The sequence below is a fragment of the Oreochromis aureus genome, linkage group 14 (assembly GCF_013358895.1).
Source record: "Oreochromis aureus strain Israel breed Guangdong linkage group 14, ZZ_aureus, whole genome shotgun sequence".
Lineage (NCBI taxonomy): Eukaryota > Metazoa > Chordata > Actinopteri > Cichliformes > Cichlidae > Oreochromis > Oreochromis aureus.
The window spans coordinates 28,994,930-29,015,726 of record NC_052955.1 but is presented as its reverse complement, the minus strand read 5'-3'; the positions used below and the strand labels follow the sequence as shown (position 1 = coordinate 29,015,726).

At 40.5% G+C, this 20,797-nt stretch overlaps 1 protein-coding gene across 3 annotated transcripts in view; it reads left to right on the top strand.

Annotated features, from left to right (window-relative positions):
* The first annotated feature begins 4,399 nt into the window (after positions 1-4,399).
* LOC116313826 (cGMP-dependent 3',5'-cyclic phosphodiesterase) overlaps positions 4,400-20,797 on the top strand; it is a 174,586-nt gene continuing 158,188 nt past the window's right edge. For 2 of the 3 annotated variants that reach the window (XM_031731635.2, XM_039598137.1), the window contains exon 1: positions 4,402-5,298. In XM_031731635.2, coding sequence (XP_031587495.1) covers positions 5,240-5,298 — 59 coding nt within the window. In that variant the 5' untranslated portion in view covers positions 4,402-5,239. Of the gene's footprint in view, positions 5,299-20,797 lie in introns of all 3 variants that reach the window. The other variant, XM_039598135.1, reaches the window with a different exon arrangement.

Below are 20,797 nucleotides of genomic sequence, written 5' to 3'. Positions count from 1 at the left end.
TGTTGCTCTGAATCTTAAATGGTGTGCAGAGGGAAACGGGTGTGCCTTGAGACAAGTGCAGGAGTCAACAAAACATTATAACTGTAACATTATAATAAATAAAATTTGAGTTTACTGTTTAATTGCACAGTCGCCTGATTGATAGTGATGATTCATGTTGAGTTAAAACAGGTCATTGCTGTGTGGAGAAAACTGCACAAAACCACTTAAAGAAAAACTCTGTTTTGAAAAAACTCCTGCGACAGCTCCCCGTCTCATGACTTCAGCTGGACCGCAGAATTCAGCAGCCTTCTGTCCGAGTGCGTCATTTCTTGGGAGGAGTCAACCAAAGCAAGCATGGTGCCAAGTAAGCAAGGAAAGAGGAATTTGGAAAGCAAAAATCCCTTTAGAGAAACTTTGCCTACTAGCTCTGGATCCGAACCAGAGGCAGCAAGAGCTCGGTTGGATTGTGTGATGAATGTCTGATGAGGACTGGAAGCAATCTGATAAAACGATCAAAAGAAGAACTGACGATATTCCAGATGACATAAAGGCTGCTGTCTGCAGATATGAATACCTCCAAACTTTGGCTTTTCTTGGACATGAAAAGTTTGAAAAACCACTGCTCGATATCACAAACAAGGCTTTGGACATTGGAAAGATTTCTATGTGGATTTAAATGTACTCTAGGACTTTTGCTGCTATGTTTGGTTTGTTACTTAAGTTTGAAATATAACAGGAGTGTGTTTTGAGCTCTTGGTAAGATTTCACATCTTCCTAAAGTAAGTAGAGTAAGCTTTTATCTTCCAAAATGCATCTTCACATTTCTACACCTGTGTTTAAATGTTAAACACAACAACTAATAAATTATTACATGCACTGAAAGGTAAACCCTCTCCCCCCAAAAACAGGCCTTTGTTTCTTTGAACATTCATTGCGTCTCATTTCTTTCTCTTCAGTCATTAAAAAGCTGCAGCCTTTTGTTGAGGCTCGATGAGTAAACAATTTAAACAAAAATGACTAGCATAAATGCTTTCTCCAGCTGGTCATGAGTATCTTTTGCAGACATTTCTTTGACACAAGTCCCAGGAGGTGATGTTTTACTTCCCAAAATGACTGATGTGAATCTGGAAGCCTCAGGCACAGAAGACCTTCTGGACAAACGCACACAAATACATGTTGAGACACAGCTGAGCACCGTAAGTCTCTATGCCAAAACACCAGATGTGACATGTACACACACACACACACACACACACACACACACACACACACACACACACAGACAAATCCGATGGTGGTAATAACATCAACAGTCTCCCTCATTCTGCTGCACCTCTTTTCCTTCACCCTCACCTCTGCATTATTATTTCTATCCCACCTCTCATATCTACTGTCACAATCTCTTGTTCGCTGTCTTCCTCCCCCTACACGTTCCTGTCTCACTCACTATGTCTTATGATTGACAGGTCCTGCTGGGTCTCCAGAGATGCCTCTCTTGAAATTGCAGGGCTTATCAGACACATTGCATTTTCTAAATTACAGTTTCGTGAAATTGCCATCCATATGGTTACAGCTATATATATATATATATACATAGTGGCTAGTTTAAAAAAGGACTGTTAGATGGACGGGGATACTAGGATAAATTTGCACAGGCACAACAGATCTGATTTTTGGATCCCTTCTGGTTTTCCTCTAATACAGTGAGACAGTCTGGCTTGAATCAGATTGTATCTGTTTAGACAGTGATATGGAGATGATCCACATGTCATAAATTATAAATAAACACACTTTCTGTTGGGGTCTAAATAAAGCCAAAGCAGGTCTGTTACTACCATAGATGACAGTGAGGTCATGTCCTCATACTGTGGCTTTTATGTTTCACATGTAAAAGATCCAATTCATCAAATGAAGGAGGATGGATATAATCAAATAAGATAATATAAACTCAAAGCATACCACATGCATAGTCCAGAATACAGCCATAACTTAACAGCCAAATTATAAGAAATAAAACATATCCCAGTGACAGTTGTGCATGTGTCAGCATCATCAGGACCTCACTCTTCATCACAGGATGTATTATGGAATGGAAAAAAAAAAGATAAATATTTTTTTTTTCACTTATACACAATATTTTTCTTATTCAATCTGCACTTTAATCGATGATTTTTGTGAAGTATAGCAGATCTTAAACAACTGAGTCACTGACATTCTCTCATTACCATTAAACTTTCCTTTCATCTCAGCATGCTATGAAACAGAGGTCTTGAATCTTAAGATAAACAGCGCATTAGGAAGGCTTTTAGAGCCTTTCAAATTTCCAATTTTTCTTATTTTTCAGTCTCACAGATCTCGTCTTTTCCTCGTCAATCAGGATAAATTACTTACTTTTAGTTTTAAAAAAAAAATAAATGTATTAAAAATAAATGACTGGCTGAAATATTTCATATATGTATTCAGACCATTCACTTACTACTTTGTTAAAGCACCTTTGGCAGCAATGATAGCCTCAAGCCTTAATAGGATTAAATCTAGAATCTTTTAGAAGATTGGCTTAATTACAGGGTTGGATGGGAAACACTGATGCAGGGCCACGCTACTCATTAGGTACAGTAGGTGCACATCTGTTGGGTTCAGGTTCAGACTCCACTTGGTCCGCTTCAGCACCTTCACAGAGTTTAACTGAAGGTCATTATCTGTTGAAATTAAACTTTTGCCCAGCTTTAGATGCTGAGCACTTTGGAAAAACAACTCTTTTATATCTTACTGCCTCTACACTTCCTCCTGTCCTGACTACACTCCCACTGCCTGTTACAGAAACAAACATCCGCACACCATGATGCTGTTCCTGCCCTATTTTACTGTACTGATGGTATTAATGAAAGATGCACAATAGCTCTTTTGGTCCTTGCACAGTGTTGGGAATTGTGATCAAATACTTTAATCTTTATTTTATCAGACTGAATAAAGATGACAATGCCTCTCATAGTCATGTGTTATCTGGCAAAATCCCAGTGCAGCTGTCATGTGTCTTGAGGTTTTGCAGATGTGTGACTGTTTTTTGGGCGTGCGACAATCATGGTGGTACATAGGCTTAGAGACTGGTCTGCCATCATCTGGCAAACACCGCTTGTGTGGTAAAAATGAGTATTCCTCAATCACGTGTGAGACAAATTGCTGGAGGTTGATGCCACGTACTGGGAAAATGATTGCTAAAGCCTCGGTCATGCAGGGCTACAGACTGGTCAGTGAGTCACCTGTCGCTATGGGAAAATGTGTATTCTGCAACCAGTTGGCAACAGCCTGCTTGTCATTACTTTGATAATGACAAGTGCAACTGGTTGCTAGTCATCTGTCGTTTGCATGGAAGTAACAGACTGGTCTGCAAACACAGTCCAGCTACTTTTTGCGCTGTACTGAAATACTTTTGGGACACAAAATGGAAACCATTTATCTTCAAAATAAAAGTTGCACTTTTGAACACACTGGCTGTAGCGGTGAGGCACAACTTTTACTTTGAAGGTAAAGCATCTCCACTTTCTAGTCTCCACTTTTTTAAGTTTCATCAAATCTTGCCTATTTGCAGACAGACATGAAAAACTACAGGCAAGTGTGGCAATCTGCTAGCAACCAAAGCAATCACTGTCAGGTTTTTGGAGCAGCAGCTTCTTTGCATTTGGTATACCCAGTTCTTTACAAAGTGCTTATACTCATCTGAGGCTGTATTTAACTTTTTTTTGTTATATCCTGATATGTAAAACCTTAGAACTGACAGAGGGTATCCTTATATTTTTACCATAACTGTATCATTAATGGTGACCGTACTGTATTCAAGTTCAGAGGTCCTCACATTGTACATATTTGCATACCAGTGTAGTATAACTGACAAATTATTAATATTAATAGTTACAGATTTTATTTATTCACTGTTTTATTGTAGTAACAATGTTTGATCTAGAGTATCTTTACTCATACAAACAGACTGCGGTTATGCCAATTTTATATTGAGTTCTCGTGACTAGAGCAAAAATAATAAAACAGGAGCAAACACAATCCAGATGTAAACACAGAAATAGCCCCACGCACCAAAACTCAAAGAAAGCCCTACTACTATGTAGATCGATGCTAGGCCCTGTAGCTGATATGATATCCTGGTCATTCACACAGATGTTTGATTGGTCGTTCTGATCATGACGATGACGAAGATGCACATATGCAACTGAGCAAACACAGGCGACAAATGTGTCAATCAGTCACGGTCTCTTCGTGCTCACACAGCCTCCGGTAGAAGACCAATCAGACAAAATGACTGCAAACACATGCGGACATGTGGTTTTAGGCGAAGGGCGGTGTATTATTATACAAACTACTTACTCCCTTTAACATATGAGGCAACAATAACTGAGCACTGAGATGTTAAACTGCTGACACCTGACACCACATTTACAGGCTTTGGACGTAAACAAACAATCCCGGCGCTCCTGTCAAGCTCTGCACCGCTCCTGAATTGAATCTCTGCCGCTTCCGTGAGTGTACTGGAAGGGCCATATATGGCAGGAGAAGATCTGGACCTTGAGACCTGTCCCCTGTCACACACATGCACACGAGTGTTTTCCAATAAAACCGTGAGGTCTTCTGTTTGAGAAGTGCAGAGAAAACATTTCCAAGTGTGTCCGGAGGAGCCCGTGCGAAGGACGATTTGGTGTTTAAAAGGAGGATGAGCGCGCGCAGTGGGAGCAGCGAGGTGTGAGGACACGCCGTGAAAAGTTAAATATTCACAACAACGCAACTTTCATTTTCACGGATAAATCGCCCGGCGCTCGCGGAGGGAGCGGGCATGGCCTAAAAGGAAGGATTGTTTTTCAGCGCACGCGGACGAGTGACGTGCCTCAGCCACACGCGTCTTTCTCGTGGACGCTTCCATGTGTTAGCCCTCTCTCTCTCTCTCTCTCTCTCTCTCTCTGCTCAGCTGTTATATCCCAGCTCGCCACAGCTCAAATATCAGTTACCGGGTCCCGACCAATCCCCGCGCGCTGTCAGAGCTCGAGAGAGGAGGCAGCAGCGGAGAGCGGAATCGCAGAGAGGCGTACCGCACTGGGGGGTAAGGAGAGAGAAGCACACACCCAGCCGTCCACCCATCCGTCGGTCCGTCCTCCTTCACCCCTCCCGGCCTAAGAGACTCGCGCACGGGCTGCTCCCCGCTTCCAACTGCAGCTGTTCGGGCAAACCGGAGAGGCGCGAGGCAGGATGCGCGATGGGACAAGCGTGCGGACACGCGCTCCTCTGCCGTAGCCAGCCGCCGTCCTCTGAGATGTAAGTGCGAGTGTTTCTGATAAGTATGTGCATCTCGAAGCTGCCTGCCACTCTTCCGCTGTGGAAACACATGGCGTCTAGCAGCGAGCCAAATACTGAGTGGTGTGTGTGTGTGTGTGTGTGTGTGTGTGTAGTAGTAGTAGCAGCAGTGTGAGTGCGACCTGCAGGGTGTCAATCTCCGCACTGATAGCGGCGTTAATAGACCCCACGTGAACCATGCATGCAGCTGTCAGTGCAAAACCCGCACACAAAATCACCGTAACGTCACCAAAATGTTCTCTCACTGCTCCCGCAGGGAATTTAGTGACCTTATCGCCCCTTTGTATCTTCCAGGAAATCATGACATTACACTGATGGGCTACTCTTCCTCTAATATTCCTACAGGGAGAAATACACCGCCACCCGTGATCTGCCTCCTAACTGGATTCTCTCCATGAAAACTATGATATTAAAAACATATTTTAAGGGCAGACTAGATCTAGAATTAATGATAGTCTTACTCTGTCTTTCTAATAAGGCACCCTTCGTAAATGGTTTATAAGCTGTTGCTAATAGCTTTATTAATGTTTTAGAAGTAATTCAGCCACGTTTTAAAGATGAATTAAAATAAGTACAACTGTGGGTCGCCAAGTTGGGGAAAAAGTGAGTGACTGGAGCCAGCCTTTGACCTGGAAAAAGGCTCTCTGGCAACTGCACAGATATCTGTTTCTGACTTTTTCTGCATGCCTTTATGTCTTGCTGACATGTTAAGCCTACTCAAAAGGAAGAATGAACACGCACACACACACATCTGATGCGGTTTATAACTCATCTATAAAGCTATTATCTGCCACTTTAAAATCCATTATAGAGAATGCCTTATAAGGGAAATTATGTTTGAAATCCCCCGACCTTTTTGAGATAAATTCTTCTGTTGTACAGATTTTTGTCTGCTGAAACCCTGAAATACATCACCACAGAGCTTAAACCAGGGCTCTTTTTCAGAGTTAATGTTCATTCCCGTTCCCGAGGCTGTTTTTCTTACTTTCTAAAAAAGATAGATGTTTTTTTTTTCTTTCACAGGAAGGCAACGATGAGCCCTGGATCAAAGGAGGCTGACATGATCATTATAATAATTGGCTGCTCTATTTGATCCAGTGTAGCAGCCCAGTATCGCATCCTAATTTTGTCTGGCTTACAGTGTTTGTCGTGTCAGAGGGCTGTTTATAAAATGCTGCATTAATCATTGCTTCGGCTGGATGTGTTGCTGTGCCGGAGTTCATTGTGTTGCGTGCTGTAGCTGTTTGCCCTCTGTGTGTTTGACGTGAGTCTTCACACTGACACCTGCCTGAACATTGATGAACTTTTAAATGTCAGGGCTCAATGATTATCTAAATGTTAGTTAATAAAGCAGCGCCGTCCTCACGTAGAACCAGCTTTCTGCCGTCTGAAATTAAAGTTTACTGTGTAAGCTCACAAAGCCTGCTCTCAAATTAAAGTGACACTGCATGAGCAAACCGATCAGATAGCAAGCACATCTCCCCAAGGAAGGCATCCGTAGCACACTGTGTGTTTTATAAAACTCCCCACCCCCTCGCCTCCTGTGTAACTGAATAAGATCATTTGTGGATAATAACCCAGTGATGTCATTTTACACTGACTGCACATATATTAGTAAAATCTCCCTCATAACAATTTCAGCTCTGTCTGAAAGTTGGAAAAAAAATCCTCTAATGGCTTTTATTCCCTCCTTCATTATTGGTTTAAACTCAATAAAGGAAATCACTGGAGGATAATGACTTTCATTCACCTCACCGCAGAGAAGACTAAGCTTCTTACTTTGAGCGTTTGTTGGCCATTCCTGGAAAAAAAAAGATTATAGCCAGAAGTTTGGGGAAATAATGAATGTGCCACATGGATGTCAGTGATTTCTGATATACAATTAGATTCGGTAGCTGGTCTCACCTGCTTCCCTCACGCTCGAGCAGGTTTGACAGCGCACACCGGTGATCTGAGGGGGTCATTAAGTGTGGCACTTTGACAAAATACAGAAAAGCAGATGTCATGCCTGTACCCGTTGGGATGTGAGCCTCCTGTGACTGAGTGCTGAGATCAAATGCAGCGCTTTTGGCTGAAAATTCTGAGAGAGACATCTGCAGGCTTTTGCATTTTTGTCATTGTGATGGGTTTTCAGAGGTATGGATTCCTGGATCGTTGCTTTGAGAGCCAGTTATTCATCATCTGACACAGTGACAGCGCTCTACAGTATCAGATGCACGCTGCCTCCGAATCGTTCACCGCTCTGTGTTTAATGTTTGTGCCATGCGCCGTTTCGTTACTTGAAGTGTTTTGCGGGTTCTAAACATCCTTTTAGGAAGCCACCTTCGCATTCGGCGCGCTTTGCTTATTCGCTGTTATCATTTTAACAGCTGACACACATCGCGCCTGTGTGTGTATCTGTGCGCCAGCTGGTGTGCACGTGAATGGTATCCAGCCTGAAAAATAGTGCAGTTTGTTGGAGCGACGCCAGGAAGTCAGATTCCCCCGGCCTCCCGCTGAACACACACACTCACAGCGAAATGCACAGAAGTACACAGCAGAGGCAGAGTTGTAACCCGACTCCTGATGAGTGAGCATGTGTGTGTGTGTGTTAGAGAGAGGGAGACAGGGAGAGGGAGAAAGGATGCTGATGTTGCACTGTGTTATCATCAGTAATGGGCTCATCAATACTAAAATATTCAGAGAGAGAGAGACAGAGAAAAGAGACAGAGCGGGAACAGGCAGATAAAGTGAAGGCAAAGAGAAAGTGGCACAAACCTTTATGTGCACTGTTTGCTTGCTTTTGCACGTTTGTGTGGTTTTGTGTAGCTACTAAATATGTGCGCTTCAGCAAAAAAACACACAAACAAACATTTGGCTTAAAAACTCTCTATTCTGACTTTTATCCATATTTTGATTCCCTCCCCGTCTCCAGGATTTCATGCAGCAGCATTTATCCAAAAAGTACAATGTAGTCTGTGCACGAGCTGCTGATATACAATTTTATTTGCTTAACAAATGAAACCATTACCTGCGCCGCCCAAAAATAAACATCAGAACAAAATTATGTCCTTTAACTAGGGTGTAAATTTAATGAGTTAAGTTTGCTTGAAATATTAAAGTGAATGAATAATTGGTTGCTCTCATTATCTGCATGACAAAGCCTATTACGAGGCAGCTGCTAAAGCTTCGGTGCAGCGTTGAGTTATGAGAGGTCAAAGGTTAGAAAGAAAGAAGAATCATGAGCAGATTGCAGGGAGTGTGTAGCACATTGCACTTCCTACATTCATCATCACATTATTGCATATCACAGAGTTGCAATCCAAACGATTACGTGATTACTCGAATTGCATAAGTTCTTTAATTATCTGCATTATGGGTGAACAGAGAAAAACATCATAACAGGGGTTTTGCATATGTGATGTCACAGTAGTATTCTCGACAGTGTAACCACTTTCAAATGAAGAGATGTGCACATTATTTATAATTTATTGCACCAAAGGAAACTGCGCAACAGCCGTAAAAAACTAGCATATCTATAGTTGCTAACACCACCTCAGACCTCTCCTATCACCTCTAAAGGCAATCAGATCCTCAGATCCAGAGATGTTTAAACTGAGTAAGCACAGGCCCCAGACATGCAGCCAAATCTTGAACCCCAACATAAAATAGAAGCAGAGACATTTCCAATCACTGTCAGCACAACATTTTCTGTGACGTGCCGCTAAGGCTGCTTCTGTGCTGATACAGAATTTGTTAGGATAAGGATTTGTGCCTATACAATGTGGCCGTATGCAAGGCTTAGCAGCATAGTATTAACTGCCAACCATGTGACGCTGTGTTACAGAGAAAGGCAGGAAAAAAATGTGTAATTAATTGCTTTCCACAGGAAATATAAGAACGGCAATACTGGCTAAAAATCATTGTCTCATCATCATGAGTGGCAGGTTTTTCATAAATGTTAAGTTACATAATCTTGCATCTGCATATTTGTATAATTAACTTTGTGATTTGGGGTTTGGATCTTCAGTAAATTCAATAACTGCTAAAGTGTTTTGTTCCTAATTGCAGAGACATGTGTCAGCTTTGCGCCTCTGGCCATAACAAACTCAGGCATCAAACTAAATCAACATAAACTTAATTAAAGAAGAGTTTAAACACATAAACCCAAACTGTAAGGAAACCTGTCTTAATATTATCAAGGGGATACTCTCTGACTTGAGATTATCATTGAAATATATATCATGGGAAGCACTGCTCTCATATCTTGCCAACCCTGGTTCACTTACTGCACTTCTCTAATGATGTCGAGTTTACTGAACACAGCGTAAACTGAACCGGTTCCATTCACATTTATACACGATTTCCTCCTGTAAACACAGCTGGTTTTCATTATTAAAGTCTTTAATTTGCTAAATAGACAGGGTAAGATTTCTCTGCTCTGTGCAGCTTCTGTTTAAAACGAATTCCTTGCTTTGAATAAAACTGAAATTACTTTTGTAAACTGGCACAAAACAATCATAACGACTGTAGTGCAGTTATTATCCATCTGTTCATCCAGTCATTTTCTGCACGCATGGAGATGAACCCTGTCTTAACCCACATTAGATAAGAGGCTTCAAACACCTTGTTTTATCACAGAAATTACACATATATATTACATTAAAGTCTTCATTATATCCAGGTAGGCTGAGGAAGAAAAGTCAACATCCTGGCTTTGATATTCAGTTAAATTAAATTTTATTTATATAGCACCAAATCACAACATCAGTTGCCTTAGCACCCGTAGGTAAAGATCCTACAAAAATAGAGAAAACCCCAACAATCAGATGACCTTGAGCAAGCACTTGGCGACAGTGGGAAGGAAAAACTGCCCTTTAACAGGAAGAAACGTCCAGCAGAACCAGGCTTGGGATCACTTGGGGATGAGATGAGGAAGACATTACAAAAGACACGCTGTGGAAGAGCCCTAGAGATGAATAATAACTAATGATAATATCCTTTGTCAAAAAGGAAAGTTGTAAGCCTAACATTGAAAGTAGAGAGGGTGTCTGTCTCCGAATCCAAACTGGGAGCTGATTTCAGAGTGATTTTAAATTCAGTTCTGGATTTAACAGGAAGCCACTGAAGAAGAGTTTCACAGAAGCATGTCTATATGCCTCTGTGAATGGGAATATGAGCTACTTCATTATTCTGAATGGATTCAAATCAATGCCCTCAATAATCACAATAACAAGGCATGTATTTTAATTTGTGTGTGTATTTAAGCTTGAAAGAATGAGATGGGATGCATTAATTTAGTTACAAGCCATTCAACATTAATGTTAAACAGCGTAATCTGTGTAATTAGATGTCATACAACTGTCACTGTAACAGAGTGGAAGTCTATTTCATATCAGCCAATAGAAAACCCTGCAGTCCCTCACTGCCTTCACTAAGTTTTATATAAACTGATAGACCGCAAAATCGCCATTTATCGTAAAAATGGATCTGTGAATATGATTAACCAAGTGGAGCCGGTAAATGAGCCGAGATACTGTTAATATTTGTTTAGTCCTGCTAACATTTTGCAGTCAACTGAGACCATTTTATCTCAGTTTATGTTTATGTTTATTTAAAAGGGACAATGGATATTAATTAATACGAGCACTTCAATTCATCGAGTAAATATGGGTTTAGCCACATAGATTCATTTTCATCTGTAGTCCTTGGCAGGTTGATGGTACATTCAATAAGTCAACAAAAACAAAGCTTCAGAGGCATGTGAGCATGAATAAAATACATAAATAAAAACATAATCATATACCTTTTTAAAAATCGAAGACCAAAATCACTTATAAAAACACATTAGAATCAAGGACCGTTTGAATCAGCATCCTGCAAAAGTTTTGCAGACTTTTCATGTAAATAAAGAGGGTTGCAGACATTTGAACGTCATGTAGTTTAGTTAGATTAGAGAAATAACCGTTAACTTTTCACACCCTAGTTGCACACAGAGTAATTTTGATTAGGTTTTAGGGAGTGGGCACGTTTGTGAAGCTGAAAGAAAGTAATGATTTTCACTACAGTTTTGTAGCACAAAGCAATGTGAATTAGCAATATCTTAAAAGATTTGATAGCCCTCTATATAATTTTGTTAGAACTTTGCATTCATTATTATATGGACAAAGGTACTTGAAGGTCCATTGCATAGTACGTATTAGTTTGCAGTAGAACATTATTTATCTAGAACTTTTCTTGGTTCGTGTGTCATCCTTGTTTTTTTTCTATTGTGGGGTCTGCACAGGAATAGAAAACCTTTCCATCTGGTCTCTTATGGTGACTGTTTCTCACACCTTATTAGGAGGAGTTATTTTAAAGGTGGAGGGTAGAATTACAGCTGGGTTATGGTGTCATTTTTCATGCCGATTAAAGCAAAAGCAGGTTTGCTGTTGCGTCGACTTAAGAGGAGGGTTTTCATTAGGTGCATTATGTGCCAGTTATGGAAAGAATACAGACAGGAAATGAATATAAGTCGATACAATATCATCAAGTGTGTGGTGTGTATTTGTGTGTGTGTGAGCCTGGAGGTGACACAGGAAAATGACGCTGACAGCCCCCATGGTTCCCAGCTTTGGCTCCAGCAGCTCTTGTCAGCCTCCTTATCTCTATGTACTGTTGCCACAGACAGGTGTGTGTGTGTGGAGGTGTCTACGACAGCGAGTGTGTTTACAACTCTGTGTGTATACAAGTTAGAAGTGTGTGTGTGTGCATGAATGGTTACAGCTGTCTCACTGTCAGTAATCAAATGGACAACCACAGCTGTGTGCATGAGTGTTTTTGTCAGCGGCTACAATCGTGGTGTGTTTGTGTGTATGTGTCCTCCCCAGGGAGATGAAGGCGGGAGGTGAGGCAGCTGTGTTTGTGGCACAGAGGTTTGGTTTAATTAGAAAACGCTATCATGTCTCCTCTGTCGTCGTGGCAAGAAACTAAAGGGGTATTGACAGATGGCTTTAACACTTGCAGTTTTTGTCAAGTTTGTGTTTGAGGCTTTGTGTTCCCGTGCAACACTTCAGTGCCTGAATGCACTGAGATTACTTTAGGTTATTTGAGTTTAAAGGGTAACTTATAGCCCTGCAAATGTGTCCGTCGGGTTTCTGTTCAGACAGAGAGGAGAGGAGTTTTCAACCACTGCAAACGTGCCCCTGTGCAAAATCCCAACTCCACTTCGGTGAATGTGGATGACCTATGCATACGCATAACCGGAATAAGGAAGGGAGTGACAGTAAAGTTCACCAGGAATGGGAGAAGCATGAAAAAGAGCTAATCTGAAGGCCACATGACGTTTGTATGTCTGTGGCGATTGACTCTTTAGAAAGTTGTTGATCCATTATGTGCCTCAGCATTCGTCGACTCTGCGCTGGGATTTTATGTGGCCACAACTTCATGGCTGAGTGCTGTCGTTCCCAATCACTTCCACTTTGTTATAATACAGTTGACTGTAGAATATTTAGTAGCGAGGAAATTTCACAACTGGACTTGTTGCACAGGTGCCATCCTATCATGGAATCACACTGGAATTCATGGCTGCTGAGAGCGAGCCATTCTTTCATAAATGTTTGTAGAACTATTTTTCATTTCTATGTGCTTGATTTGATACACTTGTGGCCATGGAAGTGATTGGAACAGCTGAATTCAGGGATTTAGATGGATGAGTGAATCCTTTTGGCAATGTAGTGTATTTTTGACACTGTCACTATCAGACAGCAGATGTTCTCTGTAGGTCTAGGTACAGAGAACTCTAAACATCTACATGCTTGCTTTTGTTTTCACAGTCACCACATCTTGACTTCTGGACAAACATGTTAGGTCGTACTCTCTGCTATGGACAATCCTCTGTAATACTTCCATAGATATGGGGAATTAATTCCAAGGAGAGCTGAAGCTTTTCTGGGTAGTGGTGCAATTCTGCTGCCTTAGACCTGAGGCAAACAGGCCCACAAACCAGTCAGTAACCCTCAGGCAACCTCCAGTTGCTTGAAAAAACTCTGCATTCCCCGACTTAGTTGATAACTAGTTGCTGGAGGTTCCTGTCATCGCCAAGTGAAATCAGTGGCTGCACCAAAAAACTCATTCTGATTGCTTTTACATGTGACTACTGCTTGGCAAGTAGTTAGCAAGTGTTTACAGACAAGCCAGCATCTTTCATGCAAGGAGTGTTTTTGTGCAGCACCATATACCTCTTTGCAACAGCAACCACTTGGCAACTGATTAAGGAATCGGTGTCAGTGAGCGGTCTCCTGGCCTGTGTGACTGGGCCTTTCATCTCTGGTGTTAACAGCCAAGTTTTTAAGGGTCTGTCTGATCACTGTTAAAGATTGCAGATACATTTAAAAAAGAAAAATCATAATCAGATGATAGCAAATATTTTTAACATGCGATTCCTCGTTTGGTCTCCAAACAGACTGTTTACCTGCATACAACCTAGTCTAATGCATGACTCGTTTACAGGAATACTGTAGTGGACTGTAAACTAAATCCAGAAGGTTTCTTGCCCTTGCATTACAGATTCTGCATGTTGCAGATGTTGTTCATAGAGATCAGTGGTGGCTGACACTTTATCTTGGTTCATCTTTTAGTTTGTCACTCTTTTGTAGTTTGAGGAAGTACAGGTTTGCTCTTTGAAGGTGTTGTTACAATAAAAGGACTTTGTCATACGTCACAGTCATGCACTGGAGTTTATTCATGGACCTCCCTTAAATGTTTTGTACTCCCAAACATGGTATTAGTAAGGATCGTCTCGTGTGGAATCAAAGTGACTATTCAAAGCTGCTGCTGAAAAGAAGTAGGAGGTTTAAAATTGCACAAGATGACCAAAGTAAATAATATATGAATCTCAAACCAGTGGACACAAAAAACATTTCACAAAGCTCAAAAATTCAGAAGTTCACAGAGTAGCCAGGAGACATCAGCCCTCCCACATTCTGGTGTTCCTCCATGTGCAGGTAAAACAGCACCGTGGTTAATCTTGTCACAGCGTTTTGGTGAACTGATTTGATTTGCTCGTTGTTTGCTGTGTGCATCATCAGTTTACTTGCTGTTGGAAGCGTTATTATCGTTGCTAATGCTTTATTGCTGATATTCATCATGATGTAAATCCACACTTGTTTCTGTTGCGTCTGCTGATTTAGAAAATGTTTTAGAAGTTGGTTTTATGTTGCTCTTTAAACATGCATATTCCCCTGTTAGTAGTGTTTTCTTTATATATTTGTTCGGTGCAGTGTGTTGAAAGTCGGATTGATGCTGATGTCATTTCAGCGGTTGTTACCGTGCCTATCGGTGTTGTTGTGTCGTGCCGAGTCTAGAGTGGCATGTGTTACTGTGCCGCTTTCTCTGACTGCTTTTCTTACTGATCAGCTCTATTGAATGACTGACGCATACATGAATCCACAGTCTTTGCTGCACAGATACACACCTGGAGAAACACACTAAAGATGAACGCACACAGTACTTTGTATCCTGCAATAATTTGTAATAAAACCTGGCAAGAGTTCACACACATTTCAGCAGGAGTCGTGCTGCTATTTTATGGCGATTGTCCAGTGGAAACAGTGATTATTCTCATGAACTCTTAACTGTTAATTGTCTTACTCTTACTGCAGTGTATATAGTAGTGTATGATTATTTGTCACGATTGTTCGCTGATTTTAGTGCATCATTACGTAAACAAAACACTGTTTTCAGTGCATTTCCTTAAAGCAAAGTATAAAATCTTTCATGTAGCTGTGAAATCCCTCTTTATTTCTCCTGTGATGCTCTGTGTTCAGTGCAGGTTTTGTCACTTTGGAGCAATAATTGCATGTGGGGATGAAATATCTTTTATCCAGTAGGTTCACCATTTTCCTGAAACTACTGTTAGTCTCTCAGGTTTTAGTGCACACAAGGGTTGTGATGATATTAGAATTCCATACTAGAATCCAATACCCAGGAAAATACTCAGTGCCGTTTTTGATATCATGGGGGAAAAATGATAAAATCAAGAGGAATAGTTGTTTTTAATCAGGAAAAATACTGGCCTGTGCAAATGTGTTTATTTCCTGTTATTTTGGTGATTTTTTAAGTCTAGGTGATGACAAATTTTTTCTAAAATCTTGGACTTTAAGAAACACAACTTTAAGAAGTTTTAAATATTTGTGTTTCCCCTTTAAATTAACACGATCCATTATAGTGTTACAGATGGGCAGGACTAACCTAACTCCCACATTAAGGTTAGTGTTTTATTGTTTGTCATAGCTGCTAGCCAGTATCTTCAAGATAACATGCGGCTAAGGTTGCTATCAGATAAAGATACCTTTGGCTGCTCCCGTATTTCCACATGGGCTGCCAGAGCAGATGGGTCACCATATTTGATTGGATTTGACGCTTCCTGGCATGGCCCTCCCAATTATCTGGGCTTGGGACTGACACTAGCTTGTTATCCCCTGAGGCTAGGTTTGTGGTTATCAGCTTATTCCTAAGTGTTAACTGTGCCGATCAGTTTAACATTTACTGTTCAAACGGCAGTATTGTTGACCTCCTTACTGACCTCTTTAAGTTCCTCCTAAAGTGTTGTAAATGTCAAATACTTCTAATAAGGGGCTGTGTGAAGTCGAGTGTCCACTGGAGGACTGACGGCATCAATACTGTTGCAAACGAGTGTCTAATCTAATAATAATTTTTAGTATCGATTAGTATCTCAGATTATTTTGTGGACTCGTATCAGCGTTGGATATGTACTGGTTAGTCGAATTCATTTTCCATTCTTTTCATTACTTCTTTTTTTCAGCAACTGTCTTGCCATCTTTCAACCCTTATCATGCCACCTGCCATACAGAGACAAAGACAGGGAGACAGGTGTGTCAGAGAGAAGAAGGGGCTGCTCAGATGGCTTGATAGATGAACGGCAGGTGTTTCATCCAAAGGGTAGCCCAGGTTGCTTGGCAACTAATGGTGTCACAGGTTACCCCACATATAGGGGTATTATCTTCAGCATTGTTGTCCTAGATGTGGTGTTTTCCTCCTTTGATCTGTCTTGCACGATGTGAATTAATGCGTTTGTTCATTAGAACATGGTTGTTACTGAGCCTGTGTGCGTCTCATCAAAGGCTCCGTGACAAGTGTGTGACAGATGTGGCAAAGCTGCACAGCAATTTTCTGGAGGTTTGTATTTCTTTCTCTCTTTTTAATTCATTCATTTCTTTTATTTACAAGCGGCAGCTACACTGATAGCTAACGGTTTAGTTGTCAGACAGATTAAACCATATGGCTGTCATACTTTGGGACACATCAAGTGTTTCCCTCAAACTGCTTTTTAAAAATCTGGGTACTCTTTGTAAGGGCACAATCTTTGATCCAAATGGAAACAAAAAGATCAGACCACATACATTATCAAAGAGAGACATGACACTCGAGTAACTCCTGAATTTAAATGTATGGGGCAGTTCTAGCTCGACAGAGATTCTAAAACCTTGTTTTCGAGCAAAGGCAGCAGAATTTTTTTTGTCTGTTTTATCAGGTATGAGCAATGAGTATGTTGAACTTTATGGTAATCTAGGTAACGTCCAAATAAAAGCCCAGAGGCACTGCATGAAGGTTCTGGGTTCAGACTGTGGCCTCTCTGTGTGGAGTTTGCATGTTCTCCTTGTGGCTGCGTGGGTTTGCTCCCACAGTCCAAAGACATGCTTGTTAGGTTAATTTGTGACGCTAAATTGGCTGTAGGTGTGGTTGTGAGAGTGAATGGTTGTCTTTGTCTTAGTGATGGACTGGAGACTTGCCCAGAGTGTACCCTGCATTTCACCCAAAATCAGCTGGGACAGTTTCCAGCTGGACGTCCTTAATGGTTTCTTTTTAATTCTTACAGTAGGTAGTCCAACTAAAAGGATTTGATTATGTGTATACTGTACTTCTTCTGCTACTACTTCTACTAGTAATCATTTTTTTGACTTTTTGAGCACTTTTCCAGACATAATAAAGTGATTTACAGCTGTGTTGGATCCCTCAGTAGTGTCACTGCATGCCTTCCATAACACAGAGTGCCAAAAATGAAAAGAAAAGTCAGCCAAGACAATAAAATTAAAAAAAGTTCAAACAGGATAAAAAAAGCTTAAACTTGAGACAATAAACAAGCTGTTAAATATGAAAGACTCAAAAAAAGATCATAAAAATCCTGTCGCATTAAAATATGCTTTGAGGAAGGATTTAAAAGAGAAGACAGACTAAGATCCTCCAGCTGGGATATCCACAGTGTGATTACTTAAGCTGTGTAAGGCTTTCAGTGTGAGAATGAGCTCTTCAAATCTTTCCAGCCACTGTAGTCAAACTAGTGTGGCATTAGTTTGCAGTCAGCTGTGTTTTAGTACAAGCTGAAGGAGGGAGGTAGAGTTTGTCTTTTTGATTAGGATGAAAACATGATGATTTTCACTCATTCAATTCAATTCAATTTCAATTCAATTTTATTTATATAGCGCCAAATCACAACAAAAGTCGCCTCAAGGCGCTTTATATTGTACAGTAGATAGCACAATAATAAATACAGAGAAAAACCCAACAATCATATGACCCCTATGAGCAAGCACTTTGGCGACAGTGGGAAGGAAAAACTCCCTTTAACAGGAAGAAACCTCCGGCAGAACCAGGCTCAGGGAGGCGGCCATCTGCTGCGACGGTTGGGGTGAAAGAAGGAAAACAGGATGAAAGACATGCTGTGGAAGAGAGACAGAGATTAATAACAGATATGATTCGATGCAGAGAGGTCTATTAACACATAGTGAGTGAGAAAGGTGACTGGAAGGAAAAACTCAATGCATCATGGGAATCCCGGCAGTCTCACGTCTATTGCAGCATAACTAAGGGAGGATTCAGGGTCACCTGGTCCAGCCCTAACTATATGCTTTAGCAAAAAGGAAAGTTTTAAGCCTAATCTTGAAAGTAGAGATAGTGTCTGTCTCCCGAATCCAAACTGGAAGTTGGTTCCACAGAAGAGGGGCCTGAAAACTGAAGGCTCTGCCTCCCATTCTACTTTTAAATACTCTAGGAACAACAAGTAAGCCTGCAGAGCGAGAGCGAAGTGCTCTAATAGGGTGATATGGTACTACAAGGTCATTAAGATAAGATGGGGCCTGATTATTTAAGACCTTGTATGTGAGGAGCAGGATTTTGAATTCCATTCTGGATTTAACAGGATCAAAAGAATCAAAGAATCAAAAGTTTGGAAAAAAGTTTGGCTGTTTTAGTGATTTGATTGATGAAGGAGAGATGAAAGTCAACCTATGAGGAACTTTTTTTAAGTAGTTTAAGTAAGTTTAAGTAGTTTTGAGTGTTGAGTCTGTTGAAAAATGGCTAAAAGGCAGCATGGAGATAACAGGATGTAAGGGCAGTATTGATCCCTCAAGTAAAAAAGTGTATAAAGAAGATTGTGGTGCACATGCTGAATGAACCCTTATACTAGAGTAATGCATAATTCAACTACTAAAACATAAATCAAAAGAAAAGAAACAGCGAGAAGCATCATATAAATAGATAAGACCAAAGATGATCCTGATTTAACTGAGAGATAAAAATCCAATTTTTCAGGTAAAAAGAAAAACTTTATAGTGTTGATGAGCTGCAGACAGAGCTGGGATTATGCAATGAGTGAGTCACACACCATCAGGAGACTAAGGACATGAGGGTGTCCTCTTAGAGAAAACCGGAGGTTTTAAAAACACGGGAAGGACATTATGTAAACTGTTAGCCGGCTATGTATATCGCACTGTCGCTAAGTGCTCTTAAAGTTCAGTTATTCCCACAACAGAGGCCACATAAAGACAGACATAAATGTTAAGTGTTTACATTGCAAGCTTTTAAAGAGAAGTGTAAATCAAGTGACATTCTTTGAACTGTGGCACAGATCCGATGCATTTATGTTGAATAAATGCATAAATGAACAACGTAGCACAAATAATTTATTTTACAAGGGAACGCTAAACATGAAGTTATAAAAAACAGAACAAAGCATTAGCAACCTTATGGAGTAAAGCATGGATCATTTTAATAAACATGAAGTGAACAAAGCAGCCCAAACTCTTTACAATTTGTGAAATAAACAATCTTTTTTTGGTATTCATTTCCACAACTTGTTGCACTTTTTGTTTCAGTGATCATGAATTTGTAAGTAACATGATTCAATACGAAGTCTGTTTCGTGTCAGAAACACATATTTGTTTCGAGAAAGCGGGAGGCATCACCACGGCAACCAAGAAAACAAACCTTTAAAGCATGTGGCAACTGTATTTCAACCGAAACCTGATCTTTCACTAGACTAGGCTCAGTAGTTTTTAGTTCTGAAACCCAACAAACTCTTTTTTTAGCATCCAAACTCGACAAAGTGGCAGATTTATTTATGGATTTAGATTTAGTTGATACAAACTGTGAAACTCTGTGTTGTGCATGACTTGAATTTGGATTCAAACCTCCCCTCCATCCACCAAATATGGGGTTTGTCTATGCATTCTCAAATGATAGTATATTGACTTTGTGTGCATGGGCATGAGTCAGTACATGTGGGAACGAAGTGGATGGTAAAAAACAGAAAAAAACTAAATAATGTAGAAAAAATAAATACAAATTCATATCCAGCAACTTGTATCAATAGATGGATGCATCACATGACAAGTCTTGGCAGGGTGTCTTTCAAAGAGTATTTGACCAATACAGAGCGCTCCACATTTTTTTATGGATGAGTTTAATCCAGATGGGCCTGCTACGAGGAATAAAATCCTGAATCTTTCTATGCTCGGAAAGTGACATTGTGTGTTGGACCGTTTAGTAAACATGTGAATCTAAAACACTAGTTTAAAAAAAAAATCATGAACTGCTTCCAGACAAAGGTCGTCCTTGACCTCTGCTTGTTGCTTGTTTTCTAGTAGGAAGACAATCTGCCCTGGGCAAAAACATGGTTAAAGACGAGATTACACACATACATACAGGGTTATGCGCTCTTTATTTTAATATTAATTAGAAGTGTGTGTGTGTACATGTTTAGACATCTTTGTGAGGACAGAAAATTGGCATGCTACTATACTTATGGGGACAAAATGCCCGTCCCCACGAGTTTGAAAGCATTTTTGAGGCTCAAAATGTGTTTTTTGTGTCAGGATTACAATTAGGTTATGGTTCGGTTTAGGCTGAGGGTTAGGATTAGGCAATCATTTTTGATGGTTACAGTTTGGGTAAGCAGCTAGGGAAAGCATTATGTCAATGAGATGTCCTCACTAAGATATGACAACGAGTGTGTGTGTGTGTGTGTGTGTGTGTGTGTGTGTGAGAGAGAGAGAGAGACAGTTTGGTAGGCTTGTGATTATATTCCTTTGCATTCAGACAGTGTTTGCTCAGTCTGATTGGCTGTTAAAGCAGCAGCATTATGATATGCTTGTTACATGATAAGGAGACGGCGGATAGATTTCCATATCTGAATCTCTCATAC